General features: G+C 41.9%; 1 protein-coding gene across 1 annotated transcript in view; it reads left to right on the top strand.

Moving 5' to 3' along the window:
• Positions 1–4,278: 4,278 nt before the first annotated feature.
• LOC149185829 (Transducin/WD40 repeat-like superfamily protein) overlaps positions 4,279–24,018 on the top strand; it is a 193,863-nt gene continuing 174,123 nt past the window's right edge. Inside the window, exons 1-2 of the mRNA XM_089410806.1 lie at positions 4,279–4,455; positions 4,598–5,110. Coding sequence (XP_089266932.1) covers positions 4,423–4,455; positions 4,598–5,110 — 546 coding nt within the window. The 5' untranslated portion in view covers positions 4,279–4,422. The remainder of the gene's footprint in view (positions 4,456–4,597; positions 5,111–24,018) is intronic.

Here is a 24,018-nt window from a genome sequence, read left to right as displayed (position 1 = left end):
AGTCCCCTGTCTTTTTGTGTCATGAATCATAAGACTGATGCCATCTGCTGCCAGCAGAAACAAAAGGGGAGAGAGTGGGCAACCTTGACGCAGGCCACGTTCAGGACTAAAAAAACTAGAGGCCGCTCCGTTGATCAGGACAACTATGGAAGATGAAGAAACACAGCTCATAACCCATCTCACAAAATCATACCTGAAACCCAGATGAGTTAACAGAAGCCTAAGGTACATCCAGTTGATTCTGTCATAAGCCTTTGACAAATCGATTTTCACAACGACTCCTTTTTTTTTCCCAATTTTTAGACTATGAAGAGTTTCTTGAGCAACTCCTACTACTTCATGAATTTGTCTGCCATCTAGAAAGCCAAATTGCTCAGGGAAATGTTCATGGAGAGGAAAGGTTTTAGCCTGGAGGCAATAACTTTTGCAATAATTTTGTATACACAGGTGCACAGGGAAATGGGCCTGAATTCATCAAAAGAGCCCGGGAGATCAGATTTGGGAATGAGGGCTAGAAAGGTGGCATTGAAGGGATGATAGATTGATCCTGTACGCCTGGAATCTTCCACAACTGCCACTAACTCATCTCCAATGAATTCAAAGAAGTGTTGGAAAAATTCGACAGTCCAGCCATCCGGGCCTAGGCTTTTGTCCTTTTGCATTGATTTGAGAATGTCTTCTACCTCCTCCTTAGAAACAGGTTCCATGATGGAGTCATTTCCTTCCTCCTCTATGAACCTAGGAAAGAACTGGGCGACTCTTATAACTTCTGCAATAGAAACTTCCTCTGGTGCTTTGAAGAGATTCTTGAAATAATTGACCCCTAATGAGGCCAACTCTTCAAAAGAGCGAGCCAGTTCACCATTAGCTTTCTTCATTTCCCAGATTGTATTAGAGTTTTTCCTTCCTTTAGCATAATTCTGAAAAAATTTGGTGTTATCGTCCCCCACCTGCAACCAGATCGCTCTACTTTTTAAGCGCCAACTTTCCTCCCTGAGCTGGAGGATTCTCCTCCTTTCCATCTCCAACTCTTGAAGTCTAGCCCGAGACTCTACTGTTCCATAGCCATTACCACCTGGGTCTTCAAGGAGGGCAATCTCAGAGTTAACATTTTCCAGGGTTTCTTCTTCCTTCAGTTTCTTATGGAGGGCCCAATGCTTAGAGGCGACCTTCATCCTTTTTAAATTATCCATAAAAACCTTGCTGCGACTCTCATCTTCATTGAGATCATCTTTCTTCCAAGTGTTATGGAAGAGGCTAATAAAAGAAGCATCCGAGAGCCAAGAGGCATTAAATTTAAAGGGAGTGCCCGGTTTAGTGAAAGCTCCCTTCACTTCCAGGAAGACAGGGAAATGATCCGAGAGACCACCTTCCCCAACCCAATGTCTAAAAGCCTGTAAATTTTCTGCCAGCGATTCACAGAGAAGGAATCGATCAAGTTTCTTCCCAATCCATTCTTCTCCTATTCTTCAATTCCTCCACGTCGGGCGCAACTTAAGCGGGGAGACATCCACCAGGAGAGATGAGGCCAGTTTATTTAGAAAGAAATCAGAAAGGGGATCTGCCCTGGCTCTGACCCCCCAAGATTCTGTCATCCCCAAAGAAAAATTTAGATCTCCTCCAATTATAAGATTTGGGTGCGTCAAAAAAGATTTAGCGAAGAAGGGGTTCCAGAACCTCTCCCGATCCAAAACAGGTCCATAGACATTAAGAATAAGAAAAGGGATGCATAGTTCGTTGGAGTATAGTTCCACAGCCAAGACATTTTCTGATCCCCAAGAGGAGATCTCTCGAAGTACCTTCGCGTTGAAACCCAGTGCCACCCCTCCCGAATGACCATTAGCATCTATGGCATGGAAGCTCCAGCCCGGAAGAAGCTTAACGAGGCATCCTGTAACTTCTTCCCCCTTCCCCAGAGTTTCTTGGAGAAGAATAATATCAGGTTTGTTGGACCTGACCAGTTCCTTCAGAGCTAGATTTTTGGGTAGACTAGCTAGACCCCTGCAATTGTAGGATAAGATGATCATCAAAAAATCTCAGGGGGTTGCCGCTTTGCTCTAAGCACCCCTGGCAGAGACATCTACTTCCCGTCAGCAATATCGATGACAGCCTTCAACTGTGCCTTCGACAGATTAGATTTCCTTCCTCTTAGCTTCCTCGGGCCTGCTGACACCATGTCCAGCTCCAGACCTCCCACAGCAAGCCCTTTCCCCTTTCTGTTGGCCAAAGGTCTAAGATTATAGGGGGGTTCAGGGCTCCAGACAATAGGAGGGATAGATGAGACAGCATCCATGGGAATAGAGGTCAACTTAGGAGAGGAAGGAATGGCCATGATAACACTATCTAAAGAGGCTTGACCCTTCCTCAGGTCCGGCAGATCATTCAAGAGCTGCCTGAAAGGACCAGACTCATCACAACATGACTGAGATAAAGCAATAGAAGAGCATAAGGAGAAGGAAGGGGATAGAAGTGAACTCGCCTGAGCCACCCCTGCCTTTTCAGAGACTGCTGAGGGTCCCAGGAAGGTCATCGGGTTTGAGATAGACTCACTTGCTGCAAACCCAGGCTGTTCCTGTTCATCTTCCTCCACTTGCTCCGGAACCAACCCCTGAGCGTTTGCCTTAGGATCGCTCTCCTTGATCTGAGCCCCTTCTTCCTGTGTGAACACCTTCTGATTTGCCTCCAGATTTTTTCCACTTCTCCTTTGTCTTCGGCGACGACGGTGTCCGAGAGGACACTCCCGGGCCAGATGTCCATATTTATGGCAACGATGGCATCTGAAAGGGAGGTTTTCATAGTCCAGGGTCTGAATAAACTCTAGACCTCGATACTTCAGGTTCATAGCATCCGCCAAACCTTCTCTGGGGTTTAGACTTACCAGGATACGAGCAACACTCCAATCATGTGTTCGTAAATATGATCTATCAATGTCGAGAAACTTCCCCAGGGTATTACCAATTGAAGTGAAGGCCGAGTCAGTCCAGAATTGCATAGGGAGACCCGGTAATTTGACCCAGACTAGAGACTCCACCGTTTTTTCTTTCTGGGCATCAAACAGGGGCGTCCATCTTCTGAATAAAATTGGCCTCTTCCCGAAGCTCCAGTTCTTTTCCAGCACCCATTCGACATGCTCCTTTTGCCCAAACCGAATGCAAAACCAACCTCTGTCCAGATTCTTGATCTCTTCTGGCTGACCCGGTGCTTCTTTCCATTCTGACTGAGCCCAAACCTTGATGTAGTCTACCGAGAACTTTCTTCCATGAACTCTGCCAACTAAAAAGGTTTCCGAGGCTTCCATCGCCTGATCTATACGAATATCCACTCCAAAAACGCAGCTAGGGCGCTCCTCCTTTTTTCTGATAGGTTTGTTCTTCTTCCGCTTCCCACCCACAACCTCCTTCTTGGCTTCTCCCTCTCCTGGATTCTGATTAACAGGAGCATCTGCCTCTTCTGCCCCAAGCAGCTCAGTTCGCCTTCCAACAGGGTCACTGTTGCCTTCATCCGCCTCCACAACTGTCCTTTTTACCCCAACGCCAGAGGCTGAGGCCAGTCTTCGCACTTGTCCCTCTTCTCCGGATCCTTTCGGCTCCCCTCCTACCTCTTCATTGGACGTAGACCTCGACAGGCTGGGGAGCAGCCCTTTCAAAATAAGGTTTTTTACAGGGACCCTTTCCTGAGCGCTTTTTTCAAACCCCCTTCTCCCACCGCCTCGTCAAGTAAACGTGAGTTCGCTGCGCTATTCGGAAAGAAATGTTGCAGATTTTTCTCGGACACATCATGACCCCAGCAAGCGAGAAGGTCTTCTAGCGCTGGTTCTATGTCGACGGACTCGCTTTCGTAAACCATCTCCCGCTCTTCACATCGACCTGGTTCCATTCAACGCATTGTATTACAGTAATACGATCCTCCGAGCAAAAACTTGAACCTTCTGACCTGCAACTCCCTGTTCTCGTGGCTCATCCATGAGAGCCAAGCTAACCCTCTATTTTTAAATTGATACTCTACGTAGAAAGCTTAAATTTTAGGAATATTTTTTTAATTAAAAAATATATATTAAAAATTTTCAGCGTATTTTTTTTTTTTTTTTTTTTTTGAAATAAATGAAGATAAATTATAATTTATATGTTTACGCAAGTAAATAAAATATTCGTTTAAATTATTTTGTTTATTCACATGTTTCAGACACTCGGAACAATATTAAAAAAAACAGTAATTTTAATAAGTCAAGCGCCACTCCCTTAAGTACACTATAATATTTAAAACAATACCATGTAACGATGGCTTGAGCGGTTATTGAAGCGTTGAGCCGGACTAATTGACTTATGCCGCTAAACTCTAAACTCACATTTATTCTGTTTGAAGTCATTTGGCTGGGAAAATCCATCATCATCAAAGCTTGCAGCAGTGAGTTCTCGACAATTCATGGCTTCAGACGACGAAGAGGGGTTTAAAAACGTAAGGCGATTTCAGTCACAATTCTTTTCTTCTGATGCCATCTTCTATAACGAATTTTTTTCTGTGATTTTAGGTTATGCACAGATTTCTGGTTTTTTCTACGGATTGATGAATTGGGCTCACATGTAAAATTCATGAACAGGAAGAGGCTCCGGGTGTTGTCGATGAAGCAGAAGTACAGGACGGTCTGCGGGCCTGTTTTCCTTTGTCGTTTGGTAAACAAGAGAAGAAACAGGCCCCTTTGGAATCCATACACTCCGCCACCAAAAGGCCAGAGGATCCACGGCCCAGACGACAGCTTGGTCCTCCAAGACCTCCACCCTCTATTTTGGCAGAACAAGAGGATTCTGATAGATTTGTAGGCCCTCCAAGGCCGCCCCAATTCGTTAGAGACGACAATGACGATGGTGAGGCGGAGATCATGATAGGACCTCCAAGACCGCCTGCTCAGTATAGCGATGACCATGATAACGAGGAGACCATAGGTCCTCCAAAGCCTTCATATTTAGAAAAGGGAGAGGAGACTGACCAAATGGTTGGACCTTCCAAACGCGGAAGCGACGACGAAACCAGCGGTGATTCTGATGATGGAGACGATGCTGTCGATTTCAGGGTGCCTTTAAGTAATGAGATTGTGCTCAGAGGCCATACCAAGGTTTGAGTTTCAACTCATTTCAAGATATCGATGATAGATTAATCATATTTTGTGTGCAACATTTGCAAACTTTATGATAATAAATCCAATAACCATGGGTCGTTTAATTGAAAGGGTTTCATGTAACAACAAAACTTATCATTTTTATCATTTTCCAGCAATTTCTGGGGCTGGGTTCTTTTTTTCTTCTTTCCTTTTTTGTTCTACCGGGAGCGGGCGAGGGGATTTTATTTTCTCAGAAATGCGGGGAAATAAATTTGATGATACTACAGAAACAGTAAAATCCTTTCAGCTATACCCGGAGGGCCCCAAACTGCAGGGAATACAAGCTTCTCCGTGTCTGCTTTTGTCATACCAGTTGATATAACTGATGTCAAAACAAGTATTACAAAAACCTTCCCAGTGGGACAGAAACCATAAAAAGCTGAGGGGGTATTCAATCCCTTGCAAAACAGTAAAATGGAATTAAGTTCCATACAACATTCCATTACATACTGAAGATGTTCACTTCTTACAAAACAGATAATAAAATTCTACTTAAGCCTAAAACTGAAATGGGGATAATTGCATCCCTTTTACCAGTAGCTGTTATCATATTGTGGTTGTCGAAGAATTAACCTTCCCTTCTTCTACCATCTCCAGCATTCCGAGTCTCATACTAGAGTCCAAAAAGGACTCACCCAGTGTAGGGTCACCAAACTTCCACGAATGCTTATATAATTTTTCTGCGCATCCCCTTGAGCTGTTCTCTTCTGACAGTTTATTTACTTCATCCGAGTTTGTAATCCCTGTTATATGCATGCAGGCTCCTTTAGCAGTCCCTAGATTCTTTCTCTAAGTGGTCTACTAGGTCTAATATAGTGAGTTTGTCTGCAATATCAATGGCTCTCTGCTTTTGCATTCCATCAAAAGTCTGTTGCAATTCCTGGAGGACCGCACAAAATATGCATTTTGAGTGCATGATCTTAAATTAAAATCAAATGGCACTCAATTCCAGACAAAGTTCATTGAGCTCTTTGACCAGACTAGTGAGTTGTTAAGGTTGAGAATTATAGCTTGGACAAGAACGTCTGCACAGTTTCAGTGTGAATGTGTGAGAAATAGTTTGAGATATTTTCAAACAGTAATTCTAGTTTTGGAATAATAATTCTGTTTTGTAATTCACTTCAGTAAAAAAAATGAGAGTTTTTATATTTAGCAGCTGAGTCTGAAAGTGTTTCTCGTGCATGACTTAAACTAGGAGTAACCTTAAAAGTAGAATCTCGGCTAAAAGTATAGAGACAAGGCAAGTTAGAGGTTTCAAGTTTCAACACACATAAGTAGTGGATAACATTGGGTGATTGAAAGATAGAGAGAGAGAGAGAGTGGAGGCTGCTAGGAAAGAGGTGTTTCTGGGGTTTCTGGGCAGCGCACTGTTACGTGCAGTCATATGGAACAATCTTGTACAAGCATATATAAGTTAGCACTGTCATATGGACAGTACTGTACAGATCATATAGTCACAGAAAATCCATACAGTAGGGTCGTATGGCTGTGACATAGTACGTACAACAAGGCCATGCAACAAAGAACCGTTGTTTCTGTTGAAATATGTAACTAGATTCGGTCTTCATAATGACATGTGTAATCATGATTTTATGTAATTGATGTAAAGAAGAAAAATAAAATTGTTTCTGTTATGCTTGAGTCATGGGTTTCATGCTCAAGGAATTTTATTTTTAGATATATCGAGCTCCCATTGTGAGCTCTTAGGATTGGTCATTAAGTCATAAAGTCAACTGAGTCTGTCATGTATGAGAGACCCTTCTTGGGCATGTTACATATTTATTTGAGTCATTACAAGAGTCAAAAGGCCCTCCAAGACCTTGTCACAAGTACTCAAACAAGTGAGACTTCCAAAGAAGATATGGATCATTCTAGAAGAAGATGTTGGCCCCTAGGCATGAGGACAAGTTGGCTCATTTGCATGGAGAGATCACTATATAAAGGAGGACTCGGCCTCACTTGGAGTATCATCCATCAAGCATCCACGAAGAAGAAAGAAGTGTGAGAAAGGAAGGAAGATAACCTCTTAAGCAACGAAGAGAAGGAGAAGAAGATCGAAGGATTTTGTGTTGTTTTTGGGTCTCTCCTCCCACACGTGTGACTGCAGTTAGGGTTTCTGCAGTAGGGTTACATCAGTCCTCTAAGGAACCGAGATAAAGGTCAAGAAAAGAACATCACTACTAGCTGAAGTCACCAAGAGAAGTGTGCAAGCATAGTGAAGGAGAAGAGCCACATAAATCTGCCCAATCAACCTCACACGTGTGACATCTTGATAGTTGCAGGTAGGCTGAAAATTACAGGTCTGTAAAAAGAGGCTGAAATTCTAGAGAAGCTGAAACCAGAGGTGCAGAAGTGAGTTTGACTAGTATTGACTTGAAGAGGAAGAAGAGATGATTCAAGGAAGCCTTGTGACTTGGTCTTGGAAAGGTTCTTAGGTTAAGGGTCTTGTTCTTGGAATTCATAAATTGAAGATTCTACAGGAAGAAGAATTCAGTGGGTTTTGTAGAAATTAATGTGTAGATTCTAAACTGCTTATAAAATTATTTTCTAAATCACGAGAATATGTTGACACCTAATCCTCTGAGATTGGGTGAATTTGGAATGTGAACAGTCATCAGAAGATGAACTGAGCAGTCACATTCTTTGTATATAACAATAGCTACCTAATGAAATAAATTGTATCAGTTTTTTGCCAAACTGGAGTTACTCCTGGCCTGACATGGTATCAGAGCCAGCTCCCTGTTTACCCTTTATGTCTTTGTAACTCCTGATCTGTTCCATCTGCCCTGACATATTCTATTTATGATTTTTTGCGCCCTGTTCATTTGAATGCGCTCAGAATCCAAAACCGTTCCATATTCCTGCGCCACTGGGCTCTGTCCATAATCAACGCATCTGTCATGGCCTGTCTTGTGTATCACTGACCGCTCCTCCTTGATTGCTTGGTTAACGCCTGAATGATATACGTTTTCTGCTATTGTGCATCCGTTTGTAACAGATTTGTTCTGTCGTAGAGTCAGCAGGGTCATACCTTGTCCTCACTCAATAGCTGTGATCTCGTCTTACCCTCCATCTGTCTGAACGGTGAATACGAGCTTCTGCACACTCTGCGTACCCTCAAACCACCTCCATTTGCTTCAGCTTCACAATGGAATCCGCAAAGGAGCGAATGCTCTCGGCCACTTCACTGCTGGAAGCGTGATTGTGAGCATGTTTTAAGTGCGGTGTGTTACCCGGTTTGAGTTCTTGTGGCGAATCGCAGGACGTTTGCCAGCCATGCTATGACCCTCCGACTCCTGTACCTCCTGCATCTCCGTCTCAGCAACCGGCTAGTCCAGCTCCACCGCGGCGAAAGGTTTCGAAAGGAATGGTGGCATTCACAGTAGTGGGATTGGTCGGGACTTTCATCGGCCTCTGCGCGATTCTCTGGATCCTCTACCTGGCATCGATTGGTATATTTATTTGAACAGCGCATTTAAATCGAGGGATAGAAAGCGTGAATTCTTGACTCATGTACAGTAGCTGCTCCATCATCCCGCAATCAAGAATGTTGCCTGCGTGTAAATGCGTGTGAAAAAGTTGAGCCTATGTAAATGCGTGTGAAAATGAGACTCAATATATCGATTGGTATATTTTTTGAACAACGCATTTAAATCATATAACTGTTCATATATGTAAATGCGTGTGAAAACTTGTTTTTTCATTGTGATTTTTCTGCCAAGGGCGACATGCTTCTGCCAATGCAAAAGCAAATTTTCGAATAATGATGTGCTGATCGATTGGTTTTAGTCTTTTCTGAATGAAATACTCTTCAAACTCTTTGAACATAGATTTTATCATTTAATGGCAGCAATTAGTCAAGAAAACAGAGCTCCCGCCTGTCATCCTTTCTTGTGAAATCTGGAGAGAATGTCTGCACTTTAACGCTGCCATATTTTTATTACTGGTCTAGAGAATCAAAGGGATTTATGGTGATTTTTTTTATCTTTTCAGTGAACTTTGAAATTGTAATACTGTTGCTGCTCCAACTTTGTAGAGCTCGCGGTTAATACCGTTGCTGCTCCAACTTTGTAGAGCTCGCGGTGAATGACTGATTATTTTTAAACAACAAAAGTTATTTCCCACAGAAATCTTTTGAGTACAATTTCACTGTATATTAGCGGAAGTTTTTTTTATTAGCAGAAGTATTTTTTATAGAATGCATTCAATCATCTCTATGGTAGGAATAGTTCTCACTGGCAAGGAGAACTATCCTGAATTGTCCCAGATGATAAAACACACCCTCATCTTCAATGAGTTGTGGAAAGGAGTGTGTGTCGGAGAAGCAGACAATGACCTAGTGCAGCCTACATCAGACAAAGAGCTCGTCATTTGGGAAAACAAGAACAACAAAGCCTATGCATTAATCACAACATCTGTAAATGAAGAGGTGAGTCGCCATATTTCATCATATTCAACTGCCTTTGAAGCTTTACAAAAGCTGAAAGAACTCTATGACTCACATTCTGCACTTGAAGTTGTTCAGCTCATGATTAAACTCTTCACTCTTGAACTGAAAAATAATGATCCTCTTGCTCTTGCATCTGAAGTAAAGTCTATAATGCATGATATCAAATCCACTAAGGTTGAGCTGGATATCCCTCTTATTGCTTTTCTCAAGGCACTCTATCCTACCTACTCCAATTATCTTGAGTCTTTACAAGCAAATGGAAATCTTAAAGATATAACCTTTGACTCTCTTGTGAAAAAGTTTGCTGAAAGAGAGAAAGCCTTTGGAAAGAAGGCAGCCCCTGAATCTTCTGAAGAGACTGTGTGCCTTGCTCATAAAGAAAAGCATCCTGCTCAAGATTCTATAAGAGGAAGAGGTGGATGAAGAGGAAGAGGACGATACTCCAGAGGCAGGGGGGGCAGACATTCTCAAGGAGAAAAGGCAGACTTACACTGCATTCGCTGCAAAAGAAATGGATCACATGATGCTTCTACATGCAAGCTACCATGGGACAAACTTGAGCAGAAAAGAAACCAACAGAAAGGTAAAACTGATGATACAGACAAAGGTAAAGCACCTGAATCCGCTTACTATATTGAGGCACAATGTAACATTGGAGTAAATGAAGATGTGTTTAATGCTTCACTTGCTTCTTCGAAAAATGATTGGTTGCTTGATTCAGGAGCAACCTGTCATATGACTCAGAAAAGATTTTTTTGAAGATTTCACTGACAATGTTGATGGAGCAGTATACTTTGCAGATCAGTCAAAAATCAAGCCATCAGGGCTTGGCACAATCAGGCTTAAACTGCCTGGTCTTCTAGACTTTCTTCTGGATCATGTTCTATATCTCCCACAGCTCAAAAGAAACTTGCTGTCCTTGGTCCACATCCGCCAACAAGGTCACTCCATTCATATGTTTGATGGCAAGCTTGAGGTAAGAAAAGCATCTGACCACTCACTTGTCATGAGGGGAATAGAAGAAGAAAGGCTTCTCAAACTGCAAGGAACCTCTGCTCATGCACAACATTTCTCATATATTTCTCATCATGAAGAAGGTACACTTCCATCAAGTTTATTATGGCATGCTAGATTTGGACATTTAAACTATGACAGTCTCCGCTTATTGAAGAAAAATGGTGTTGCTGGTTTGCCTACAATTCCTAGGAAACATAAGCAATGTGATGCTTGCATTCTAGGAAAGCATAGCAAACAGTCTTTTCATGATTCACATTCAAGAGCACATAGGAAGCTTGAACTCATTCATTCAGATTTATGTGGTCCAATGCCTGTTCCTTCTGCAAATGGAAATAAATATATCATGACATTTATTGATTCTTACACCAGAATGTGTTGGGTTTATTTATTGAAGAACAAATCTGATGCCTTTCAAACATTCAAGAATTTTCATAAATGGATTGAAAATGATGCACAATCTCATATTGGGTCTATTCGCACTGATAATGGAAAAGAATATACATCAAATGAATTTGAAAACTATCTTCGCCAACATGGGATCAAACATCAAACAACTGTGCCTTATAATCCCCAACAGAATGGTGTAGCTGAAAGAATGAATAGAACAATCTTGAATATGGTACGATCCATGCTTTTCTTCAAAAATATAAAGATAATGTTTTGGGCTGATGCTGTTCTATGTGCTGCGTATATAAAGAATAGATGTCCATCTAATGCTATAAGAAACAAGACTCCTTATGAATTGTGGTATGGACATGTTCCTTCGGTAAAACATCTCAGGATCTTTGGTTCCACCTGTTATGCTTTGATACCAAAGGTACATAGAAACAAACTTGGTGCTAGAAGTCGTAAGTGTATCTTCCTGGGGTATTCAAACACCTCCAAAGCATACCGCCTCTATGATGAAGTAAATAAAAAGTTTGTCGTATCTAGAGATGTAATTTTTCTTGAATCATCCAAATCTGACAATGTTGTTGAGCGGCAACTTGATCGCTTGGATAGATTCGCAAAAACGAAATCATTTCAAGAATTTGATAATCAGATTCCACATCTTGAAGGGGGGATTCCTATACTAGATCAACATGTGGAATCTTCTTCTGAAGAACACTCTCCCCCGAATGAAACTCCAACAACGGATGATGCTTTAAGTGATGTAATTGATAGAATTGGCAGACTCAATCTTGATTCAGTCCCAACTCAATCAATAGAGCAGCCTGGACCATCTCAGAAAGGTCCCCCAAATTGGCTGACAAAGACACTTGAAAGTGTTCATCCTGATGAAATTGGAAAAACAGGAACCAGAAATTCAAATCGACAAAATGGAGGTGATGTAGATGACTCTAATCCACCTGTTGATATGGATGTTACTTATGATTGTGAATTGAACTTGTCTACAAATTTTGAACCAACTTCCTTCAAAGAAGCTGCTTCTCATGATGAATGGAAAGAAGCGATGCAAAAGGAGTATGATGCCCTCATAAAGAATGGCACTTGGAAGCTAGTTGATCCTCCATTTGGAACCAAACCAATTGGCTACAAGTGGGTCTACAAGAACAAGTACAAAGCTGATGGCTCACTTGACAAGCACAAAGCTAGGCTTGTGGCAAAAGGTTTTGCACAGAAGTAAGGGGTCGATTATGAGGAAACTTTTGCCCCCACAGCAAAATGGGCCACCATCCGGACACTCTTTGCACTAGCAGCTCAGAACGGTTGGAAAGTCCATCAAATGGATGTAAAAACTGCTTTCTTGAATGGAGATCTAAAAGAGAATGTTTTTATGTCCCAGCCTGAAGGATTTGCTGTGAAAGGACATGAACAAAAAGTATGCAAACTTGTGAAGTCCTTGTATGGCCTCAAACAAGCACCGCGAGCCTGGTATGAAAAACTAACTGAGCATCTTCTGAAACTCAACTTCAATCATTTCGATCTTGATGATGCAACTTTATTTGTCAAGAAAGTTGGCAAAACAATTGTATATCTTGTGGTATATGTAGATGATCTTTTAATGACAGGGAATAATGAAAGCTACATTGCATCCATAAAGAAGGAATTGGGGAAAAGTTTTGAAATGACTGATTTGGGCTATGTTCATTACTATCTTGGCATTGAAGTAACCCAACATCCAAAATCCATATTTCTTTCTCAAAAGAAATACATTGGAGATTTGGTAAACAGATTTGGCATGATAGAGTGCAATCCTCTTTCTACTCCAATGGAACAAAACTTAAAGCTCACATCTATCGAAAGAAAGGAATTTGAGGATGCAACAAAGTATAGACAACTTGTAGGAAGTCTCATCTACCTCACTACTACCAGACCAGACATTTCATTTGCTGTTGGAATCCTCTCCAGGTTTATGCAAAAGCCTTGTGAGGGACATTGGTCTGCTGCAAAAAGAATTCTAAGGTACTTGAACGGAACTCAAGACCTTGGAATCAAGTATACACAGGTGGATGACTTCAGCTTGATTGGATACTCTGATTCAGACTTCGATGGAGACAAAGAAATTGGGGTATCTACTTCAGGATATGCTATGAGTCTTGGATCAGGAGCTGTCTCTTGGAGATCACGCAAACAATCAGTTCCAGCAGATTCCACAACAAAGGCAGAATACGTGGCAGCAGCTGAAGCAACGAAAGAAATTGTGTGACTCAGAAAAATTCTTGAAGATTTGCAGGTAAAACAAGTACAATCAACTCCACTCATGATTGACAACACCTCTGCAATAAAGTTGGCCAAGAACCCAAAGTTCCATGATCGTACAAAGCACATCAATACTAAATATCATCTGATCCGACATCATGTTGAGGCCAAAACAATCCATCTCCGTCATTGTTCCACAAATGAGCAAATTGCAGACATCTTCACCAAAGCGCTTGGAAGAGAAAAGCTTGAAAGATTCATAACGATGCTTGGACTCACCAACATCCCTTCAGATTAAGGGGGGGAATGTTGACACCTAATCCTCTGAGATTGGGTGAATTTGGAATGTGAACAGTCATCAGAAGATGAACTGAGCAGTCACATTCTTTGTATATAACAATAGCTACCTAATGAAATAAATTGTATCAGTTTTCTGCCAAACTGGAGTTACTCCTGGCCTGACAGAATAGAAGCTACTCTACTGATTTGCGAAAGTAAATTCATGATCAAGAACACAAATCATTAACATGCATCAAGATTCAAAACACATACACAGATTTATCTAGGGGAAAGCAACTGCTCAAACCCCTTACTATCTGTATTGCGTTAATCAAAGAATCCAGATTAATACAATATGCTCTTCTCAAGCTTGAGCTCAACCTGCACTTGTATCTTCTATCCTCTGCCTGCGTGACTGACCTTGGCCAATACTTAGCCAAAATTTCGAGCCTTCAAGCTCCTATTTCCTTGCGTTGTTCCTCAAGGAATTAGCCCCTATTATTTAGGAAATTCCTCAATTTGGATTGCACAGTTCCTTTAGGTCCTTCTCTGATTGCATGCATGACCTGTACAACTTGGAATAATTTACAATTGATAGTACACTGCGCTTGAACTCCAAGCTCAACTGGGTAACTCAAATTCTCTGCATGCAACAATTATTTTGGGTTGATTGATCAATTAGTTGGATGATCACTCTGTGAAAAAGTTACATGCCCTTAATTAGACCTCCACTCGTTTTTTTTGACAGTGAGAATTAGTTACATTGACAATAACTCAAATTAACTGAAATAGATTACTACAAATTAGCAATAAATCATGTAGAATTGAACTCAAGTGTCTCCAACTCGAATTTATTGAGTTAACTAAGTGACAAGATGTTAATTTTAGGTATGTTCTATGCTTAGAGCAATTTATTTCATTTTTCATAGTTAGCTCAATATCTTTTCCAGATAAACATAAATCGCAGAAGACAAACCAAAACAAGAGGACACAAGATGTGGCGCTAGCCAGGAACAAACCCCAATGTGGGGAAACTCTTGATCAATTTTTCTTCTATGTTCTTCAATAGTTCAACATAGAGAGAGAGATAGTACATATACAACAAAAGTTAGAACTTTGACTTATCTAAGTAAGAGCATAGATCATCTCTAAATAGATGATACATGAGGTAGCTGAACTCAGTTGAAGACACGCTGCTTCAACTCATTCTCCCAGGTGACTTCATCACCATGCTGCACCTATCATCGTGCTGCTCCTCTTCATCATGCTGCACCTTACTGTGCTACACCACGCTGCACCCATCATCACTATGCTGCATCTCATCAAGCTTCACCAATCATGATTGTACCCATCACTGTATTGCATCATGTACCATTGCTGTCCCATGTGCCATTGCTGCACCATGTTGCCACACTGCTGTCCCATGTGGCAAGCTATTGCCATACTGCTGTCCCATGTGCTTGCAGCATCATGCTTGCCATTGTTGTCCCATGTGCTTGCTGCACCATGCTTGCCACCATGTGCTTGCTGTACCTTGCTTACCATACTGCTGTCCCAATGTGCTTGCAGCACCATGCTTGCTACCATGTGTTTGTTGCACCTTGCTGTTGCTGCTGTCCCATTGTGCCCTCGCTGCACCATGTCATAGCTGATGTCCCAATGTGCTATGCCATTGTTGCTGTCCCATTGTAACCTACAACAACCCAACAATCATGCCCAAAACATACCTTGAACAACCTCAATAAACTACGGCCTATTCAAGGTAGATAGCCGCCTCCACATGCTGTTGTTCTGGGCATATGGCAACCGCTAACACTTCAACGTTGGCCTGTTTTGGAGTGGCTAGGCCTGCGGCCTACCACAGACCTCCGCTACCACCTACAACCCATTCAAAACACCTTACGTTGCCCTCTAAATTGCTCGTAGGGCTTGTGGCTTACCCACAACAACCTACACAACCCGTCACCATGAGTCAGACACTTAAGAACTCCTCCACGTAGGCTGCAACAACCTTTCCTTGTCTCGGCCCTTTAGGGAGTAATCTCGGCCTCCCTTACAACAAACTCTACCCTCCAAAAGATCATGAAACAAGCCTCTATAACCATGCTGTTCAGCTCTCCTTTGCTGTGGCTAAGACAAAGTTTTCTTGCCTCCAACTTAGGGCTATCTCCTTCACAACATCACTGTGTCTTCTTGGATTAGGGCAGACTGCAGCTAGGGCATCCTCCTCAGGACTGCATTTTTCTTGCTAGGGCATCATCTCTAGGGCAGCTCCCATAGTCTCCTTTCCTCCTACGTCTAGGGCTTCATCATCTAGATTTCTCTTGCCACTAAAACCTAGAACAAGTGGAGAGAAATCAAGAGTGAAGTCTATGTAGAAATGACTATCAAGTCACCTCCTTTTATACTAAAACGTTGAGCACATGTGGGGGTTATTTGGTTGCTGGCCGACCTTGACGAATTGTCTTATAACACAAGAATTAACTCCACGAATACTTATCGGAATCGGATGATCTTTAAATCAATCCTACACCTCTCGATGAGAGGGATCCAAGGAAAATATCAACTGCCATAAATCAGATGACCCACATGTAGTTTTGCCCTAGTTGCCAATTTTAACACTTCCTCTCAACTAGGGAGAATTCCATTCGTTGATCCATTTGCCAAACTGTACTATCTCTGCCATCAGTGCCCTGCACTGCTCTGCTAAACCATCAAGAAGAATAATTGATCGAGAATGTCTCAGTCCCATATGAAGAGAGTGTGTCATACCATTCTTACTGATCCTAGATCAGTTCCAAAAGAGAGTTATATCACTCTTACTGACCCAAAGTAAGTTTCATTGATCCCAGATCAATATCAAAAGAGAGTGTCTCAAACCACTCATACTGACTCGAAGTTAGTTTCATTGATCCCAGATCAATATCAAAAGAGAGTGAGCTATATCACTCTCACTGATCCCAGATCAGTGTAGGTCATCCTAGCATAGGGAGTACGGTAGATACAACGATGCGTCCATTAATAGTACTACTATGGTCCCTAACTCCATTTCCCTACTCATTGGTCGGATGAGAGGTACTTCCCATGAGTCCCAGACTGCATGTGTAGGATGCCTTGATAGGAGAACCACTCATCCTGTCCATAAGTTGCCACGGGTTATCATAGGGGAACGCTGAACCATTCACCCTATACACAATGCACCATTAGGGGAGGGTGAGTCACCCTATGGTCGCTTGTTGCTCCAAGAAGTACCCCAAGCCCCCCAGAGCTCCTAGACCTCAATGCATGCATCATACAGGACCCTCATAAGAGGGTCCCTCAATGATTCCAAGTTGTTCTCGGAAAGTCACAAATTTGACCTTTCCCCCGGGGCTTTGACAGAATGTTTGCGACCTGCGCATCAGTCTCAATGCGATGGAGCCTTCTTGCTCATCGATGTACCATATCCTAGATAAAGTGGTACCTGATGTCTATATGCCGGAGCAATCATAGAATACGAGATTCCTCAACAATCAAATCCCCTCTGGTTGACATAGAAGATCACGATGGTATCCATCATGTGTCAAACAGCTCACTGAAGAGCTTCCTCAACTAGGCAGCTTCACACGAGGTCATACTTGTAGCTATGTATTCAGTCTCAGTGGTGTTCAAAGCAACTGTCTTCTGCTTCCTGCTCATCCAGGATATCGAGCAGAACCTAAAGAGAACCAACACCCAGAAGTGTTCTTGCGATCCTCCACACTGCCTGCCTAGTTATCATTCGAATAATCGTGCAACTTCATATTTCTGGTAGTGTATCTCAATCCATGAGAGATTGTGCCCCGAAGATATCTCAGAAGATTCTTGGCACCAATCCAGTGAGGCTCATCCATATATGAGCTCAACATGCTAACTGCAAAACATATATCCGGATGGGAGTTCAGCAAGAACATTAATGCTAGAATGAGTTTATGAAACTCAGAGGCATTTCCCAAATCAGGTTTGGCATCACTACCACATAACTTCTGAAAGTTAAGATCCATCAAGGTAGTCACGAGCTTGCAGTTCACCATTCCAAATCTGGAATCCAACTCCCTCTTACTCTTGCAAATGAGAGGGTTTGCACTTGTCAGAAAGAGGTCGTCCTCATAAGTTGCCAGTATGAGAGGTCCATCATCCACAACCTTCAAGCAATGGTTTGGATCGACTTCACTTTTAGTGAATCTCATCTTCATCAAACAACTATCAATCCTCTCATATTAAGCCCGGGGTGTTTTGCTTCAAGCCATATAGGGCTTCCTTCCACCTGCATACATGAGATTCCTGATCATGAATCTCAAACCCCTCAGGTTGTTCCAAATCTGTGGACCTGCTACATGAGGGGAATGGTCCCCTTGTAAGATTTTCCTTCGGTACATCTCAAACACGTACCTTCATGCTCTTCTTGAATTCAGGCATCCCTGTCACCATCTGACTCACATCGAGTAGGGCCCCATAATAGACCTCCGGTGCTGTAGATGAGATGTGTCAACTAACATGGTCCCCAATGGACTTCCTGCAACTTGATACAAATTTCCAACCCTGAACCCATGAGTAAAAGCATATTTGAAAATTCTATTTTCAAACACGTACCTTTCCATCGATAAATGCCAACCCTGGAACCTTTGTCTTCCATTGCTGAAATGGACACTAGGTTCTTCTTGCGATCAGGTACATAAAAGAGATTCTTGTAAATGAATTGAGTTACCCTCGTTCAATTGAGGGGTAACATTCCATACACCCTTTCCGGGATAGGTGGCATTGACTCCAAGTATAATCCCACAATTGTTTCCATCTCTACCAAATTAGAGAGTGCACCCTTCTGTTCGATGAAGTGCCTTGAAGCACTACAATCAATAAGCCAGATTCCCAAAGAGTTTGAAGGAGAGGGCCAATACAAGATAACGCTTCTTTATCTTATCAGAAACAATATTTGATTCTTCATACCCGGGGTTCCTTGCTTTCTTAAAGAGTCAGCTATTTCCTTGATGACCTGCATTACCTGTCATTCCTCTGATCATTGAAGATGTCCCTGGAATGATTGTTATCATCATCAAGTGATGTGTCCCTACCTCGGACACTCCTTCACATAATGGCCGAACTTATTACAAACAAGGCATCTGTTTTTCATTCCAACCTGAGATCCGGACTTCCCATTGAAGTGATCTTAAGGTAGGCCATCAGAAGCTTTCGCTGCGCCATTCTGATAATATTCTCTGCTTCGACTTCACCCTTGGTGAATTTGAAGGGGGATGAGGAACCCATTGAACCTTTTGTCCTTTCCCAACCGTCTTCAGTGATTGCTCTTTCACTCTTGCTTGGGCTTTGTCTTCACCTCAGCTCTGATACCATGTTAATTTTAGGTATGTTTTATGCTTAGAGCAATTTATTTCAATTTTCACAGTTAGCTCAATATCTTTTCCAAATTAGCAATCACATCAGCATAATAGTAAATTGCATATAGGACATAAACATAAATCGCAGAAGACAAGCCAAGACAAGAGTACACAAGATGTGGCGCTAGCCAGGGACAAACCCCAATGTGGGGAAACCCTTGATCAATTCTTCTTATATGTTCTTCAATAGTTCAGCAGAGAGAGACAGAGATAGTACATATACAACAAAAGTCAACACTTTGACTTATCTAAGTAAGAGCATAGATCATCTCTAAGTAGATGATACATGAGGTAGCTGAACGTAGTTGAAGACATGCTGCGTCCACTGATTCTCCTAGGTGACTCCATTACCATGCTTCACCTCTCATTGTGCTGCTCCTCTTCATCATGCTACACCTTACTGTGTTGCATCACGCTGCACCCATCATCACTATGCTGCATCTCATCAAGCTTCACCAATCATGACTGTACCCATCACTATACTGCATCATGTACCATTGCTGTCCCATGTGCCATTGCTGCACCATGTTGTAACACTGCTGTCCCATGTGGCATGCTGTTGCCATATTGCTGTCCCATGTGGCATGCTGTTGCCATACTGTTGTCCCATGTGCTTGCAACATCATGCTTGCCATTGCTGTCCCATGTGCTTGCTGCACCATGCTTGCCATAATGTCCCATGTGCTTACTACACCATGCTTGCCACCATGTGTTTGCTGCACCTTGGTTACCATACTGCTGTCCCAATGTGCTTGCAATACCATGCTTGCTACCATGTGGTTGCTGCTCCTTGTTGTTGCTGCTGTCCCATTGTGCCATTGCTGCACCATGTCATAGCTACTGTCCCAATGTGCTATGCCATTGTTGCTGTCCCATTGTAACCTACAGCAACCCAACAATCATGCCCAAAACATACCTTGAACAACCTCAATAAACTGCGGCCTAGTCAAGGTAGATAGCTGCCTCCACATGTTGCTATTCTGGGCATATGGCAGCCCCTAACACTTCCACGCTGGCCTGTTTTGGAGTGGCTAGGCCTGCGGCCTACCACAGACCTCTGCTGCCACCTACAACCCATTCAAAACACCTTACGTTGCCCTCTAAACTGCTTGTAGGGCTTGTGGCTTACCCACAACAACCTACACAACCCATCACCATGAGTTAGACACCTAAGAACTCCTCCACGCAGGCTGCAACAACCTTTCCTTGTCTCGGCCCTTTAGGGAGTAATCTCGGCCTCCCTTATAGCAAACTCGACCCTCCAAAAGATCATGAAACAGGCCTCTGTGACCACGTTGTTTAGCTCTCCTTTGCTGTAGCTAAGACAAATTTCCCTTGCCTCCAACTTAGGGCTATCTCCTTCACAACATGACTGCGTCTTCTTGGATTATGGCAAATTGCGGCTAGACATCCTTTAGGACTGCGGCTAGGTCATCCTCCTTAGGACTGCGGCTAGGGCATCCTCCTTAGGACTGCGTTTTCCTTGCTAGGGCATCATCTTTAGGGCAACTCCCTTAGTCTCCTTTCCCCCTGCGTCTAGGGCTCCATCATCTAGATTTCTCTTGCCATTAAAACCCAGAACAAGTGGAGAGAAATCAAGAGTGAAGTGTGTGTAGAAATGACTATCAAGTCACCTCATTTTATACTAAAATGTTGAGCACATGTGGGGGTTATTTGGTTGCTAGCCGACCTTGACGAATTGTCTTATAACACAAATAAATTCATAACTCCATGAATACTTATCAGAATTGGATGATCTTTAGATCAATCCTACACCTCTCGATGAGAGGGATCCAAGAAAAATATCAGCTGCCATAAATCAGATGACCCACATGGAGTTTGGTCCTAGTTGCCAATTTTAACACAAGAGCCATGTCACCTATTAAAATTGGCAACTAGGGCCAAATTCCACCTTAGGACAGCTCATATGATGGAGATGATTATTGCATTGGATTCCTCTTTTTGAGAGGACCAATTTTGATATAAAGACCATGTCATTCTGACAAGCTGAAGTGGAATTTTGAATTTATTCTCTCATGCACAAATTGTTAAGGTCGGCTGTAGTCAAATAAAGCCTAATAGATGTGTCTCCACACTCTCAATGAATTCTATAAATAGGAGTGACCTCTCTCCTCATTTGGACATCACTCATAACATCACACATCTCTCGCTCCTATCTTGATTGGTTCGTACAACTTGGAGACAACCTCGCTCTTCTTTGCTTGTGTGGCAGGGGGTCGAATTTTTTTGGGACATAACAGGTCGAATTTCAGAGGAATAGACCAGCGTTGACCGGGGCTCATTTGATCTCTGTTGACTTTGGTTTTTAGGGCAAAATTATGATCTTTGGAGGTTGCATTTATGGGAACAAAAATCGAGGAGTTTGGGACAATTTGACCAATGTTGACTTCATATTTGATCGCAGAAATTACAACATTGTTTCTCTCTCCTTTGATTGGGTTTGAACGAACTGTTTTGGGCTGGCTTTGAATCTCCTGGAAGGCCGAATTGGATTGCCGTTGACCGAGTTACTTGGAGGAAATTTTGGTGCAGCTTTGACCAACGTTGACTTTCTGGAGAGGGTCGTAGTTGACTGTTGATTTTGACAGGGCTGTTTTGGGTGAGTAAATTTGATATTTGTACTCTCTCTTTTTGTTGAACTATTGAATAATAATAATAAGATTTGATAAAAGGGTTTTCCCCAGATTGGGGTTTATCCCTGACATCCGCCCAATCTTATGTCCTCTTATCTTGGCTTGTCTTCTATACATGTTTTATGTTCTATCTGCATTCACTGTCAATGCGTTTAAGTTAATGTGATTGCTACTGGAAATTGGAAATTGTCATTGCGCTGATAAGGAACATTGAAGTAAATTGTTCTAAAGCATAGAACATACCATTGTTATCTAAAATTAACATGGTATCAGTGCTAAGGTGAAGACAAAGCCCAAGCAAGGGTGAAGAAAAGAATCACAAAAGGGAGTTGTTGGACAAGAACTTGAAACTAGTCCCAATGACGACTACATCCTACTTCAAGTCGGAGGACAAGCTTAAGGAAAAATCCTACTATCATGCATGGAAGATGTCTCTAGATTTGACTTTGGAAGAAAATGCTACCATGGACTATGTCAAAGGAAGAGTAGTGGAGCCTCCTTCAATTGCATCCGCAATTGCAAAAACAAAGTACAAGAAAGGTGAGGTTAAAGCTAAGAAAATTATTGACGATTCTATTCACAACCCTTTGGTTGCCTATATTTCTGATTTGGAAACATCTAAGGAGATCTATCACAAGTTGGTTGGGATGTTCAAAGTAAATAATGCAAATCAAGTTCTCTTTCTCAAGAACAAGTTGAAAGACATCAAGATGGATAGAATAATGCAAATCAAGTTCTCTTTCTCAAGAACAAGTTGAAAGACATCAAGATGGATAGAGGACAATCCATTCAATCCTATTTTATGAGGATTACCAAGATCAAGAATGATCTCCTATCTATTGGAGAAGTCATTGGTGACAGGGAGCTCACTCTTATTGCTCTTGGAGGCCTTACAAGAGAATGTGACGTGTTTAACACCACCATCCTCAACAATGACAAGATTTCGGGATTTGATGAATTATTGGCTAGATGCACTCAAGAAGAAATAAGGATGATGGAAAGAGACAAGCCCTCCAATGGAAACAATCCTACCACCTTCTTCACTCATGCTAAGAGGAAGAACAATGTTGGTCCAAGAAGACAAGGTCAAGGGTTCAACTCGGGATTCAAAGAAGGAAGAAAAGGAAGATGCTTCAATTGTAATAGGTTTGGCCACTTCGCTAGAGAGTGTCCTCACAAGAAGGATACTCCAAGAGATGATGACAACCATAACAACAACTACAAGGGAAATGGAAATCAAAGGAACAACAGGTTCAACAACAAAGGAAAGAGGAATGCTCTTGCTGCTCGAAATGGAAATGGTCGTCCTCCCAAGAAGTCGAGAAACTCTAGGTATGAAGAAGTTAATGTTGGTGAAAAGCAAAAGGAATTTTATCTTATTTCTACCCTCACCACCGCCTCTCCTCTAGATACATTAGATCATTGGTTGATTGATAGTGGTGCCTCAAGGCACTTCACTGGGTACAAAGAGGCTCTCTCAAACTTGATTGAAAAGAAGACAAATATGGAGATTATACTTGGGGATAATGCCACATATCCCATAAAAAGAATTGGGACTGTTATGTTGGAAAATGTAACTATGTTAGGTCTTCAATAATGTACTTGAGTCATTATGTAATGTACTTGTCAAAAGAATAAAGAAAAGAATTATTATTATTATTATTGTGATTTATTATAGCATGGGTTTCATGCTTGGGTCACCATGTTTTAGGTCAAAGTTCCCATTGAAGACTTCTAGGATTTATTCTGAGTCTATAGAATTATTGTACATTTAAATAGACCCTTCTTGGGCTTTTGAATCATGTAAAAAGGTTTAGTATTGAGTCAAATATGAATTATGGAACCTCCACGCCATGTCGGCCTAAGCGAAGATCAAGTCGGTCTAAGACCCTATTCGACCCCACAAGAAGCCTATAGAGGGAAGGACATTGAATTCATTTGGAGCGTCACTTCTCCTCAAGTTCGAATTCTCTTTACTGGGCAAAAGTGAGAAAATCTCTTGTTGTTGGGCAAAAGTGCGAAGTTCTCTTGTTGCTGGGAAAGATGTATTTATGTTGTTGGACATATGATATGCTTATGTATGGTTATGAATTCCTAGATATGTGTTGACCTAGTCATTGATGGTCATGACTCTTAGGATTTAATGGAAGTTCTGAGTTTCTAGGATGACAATATCTCAAAAATCTAGGGTGTTATAGCTAAAACCCTAGTGAAGTTATATTGTCTAGTATGTGTGATATAACAATCTGAAATCTATTAAGTGATTGTTGGAAATGAAAATCTAGGGTTTTGCAGTTAAATCCTAGTAGTGACATTGTCTAGCGTGAAATGTAACAATTTGAGATCTATGTATGTAATGATCGTTGAGATTGTCAAAATGGAATTCTATTTTGCAGTTAAATCCTA

This window comes from Pinus tabuliformis, chromosome 3_1, assembly GCF_031772625.1.
Source record: "Pinus tabuliformis cultivar Carrire ecotype Pingquan chromosome 3_1, CPIR1, whole genome shotgun sequence".
In the NCBI taxonomy this organism is placed as follows: Eukaryota; Viridiplantae; Streptophyta; class Pinopsida; order Pinales; family Pinaceae; genus Pinus; species Pinus tabuliformis.
This window is presented reverse-complemented; position numbering and strand designations above follow the sequence as displayed.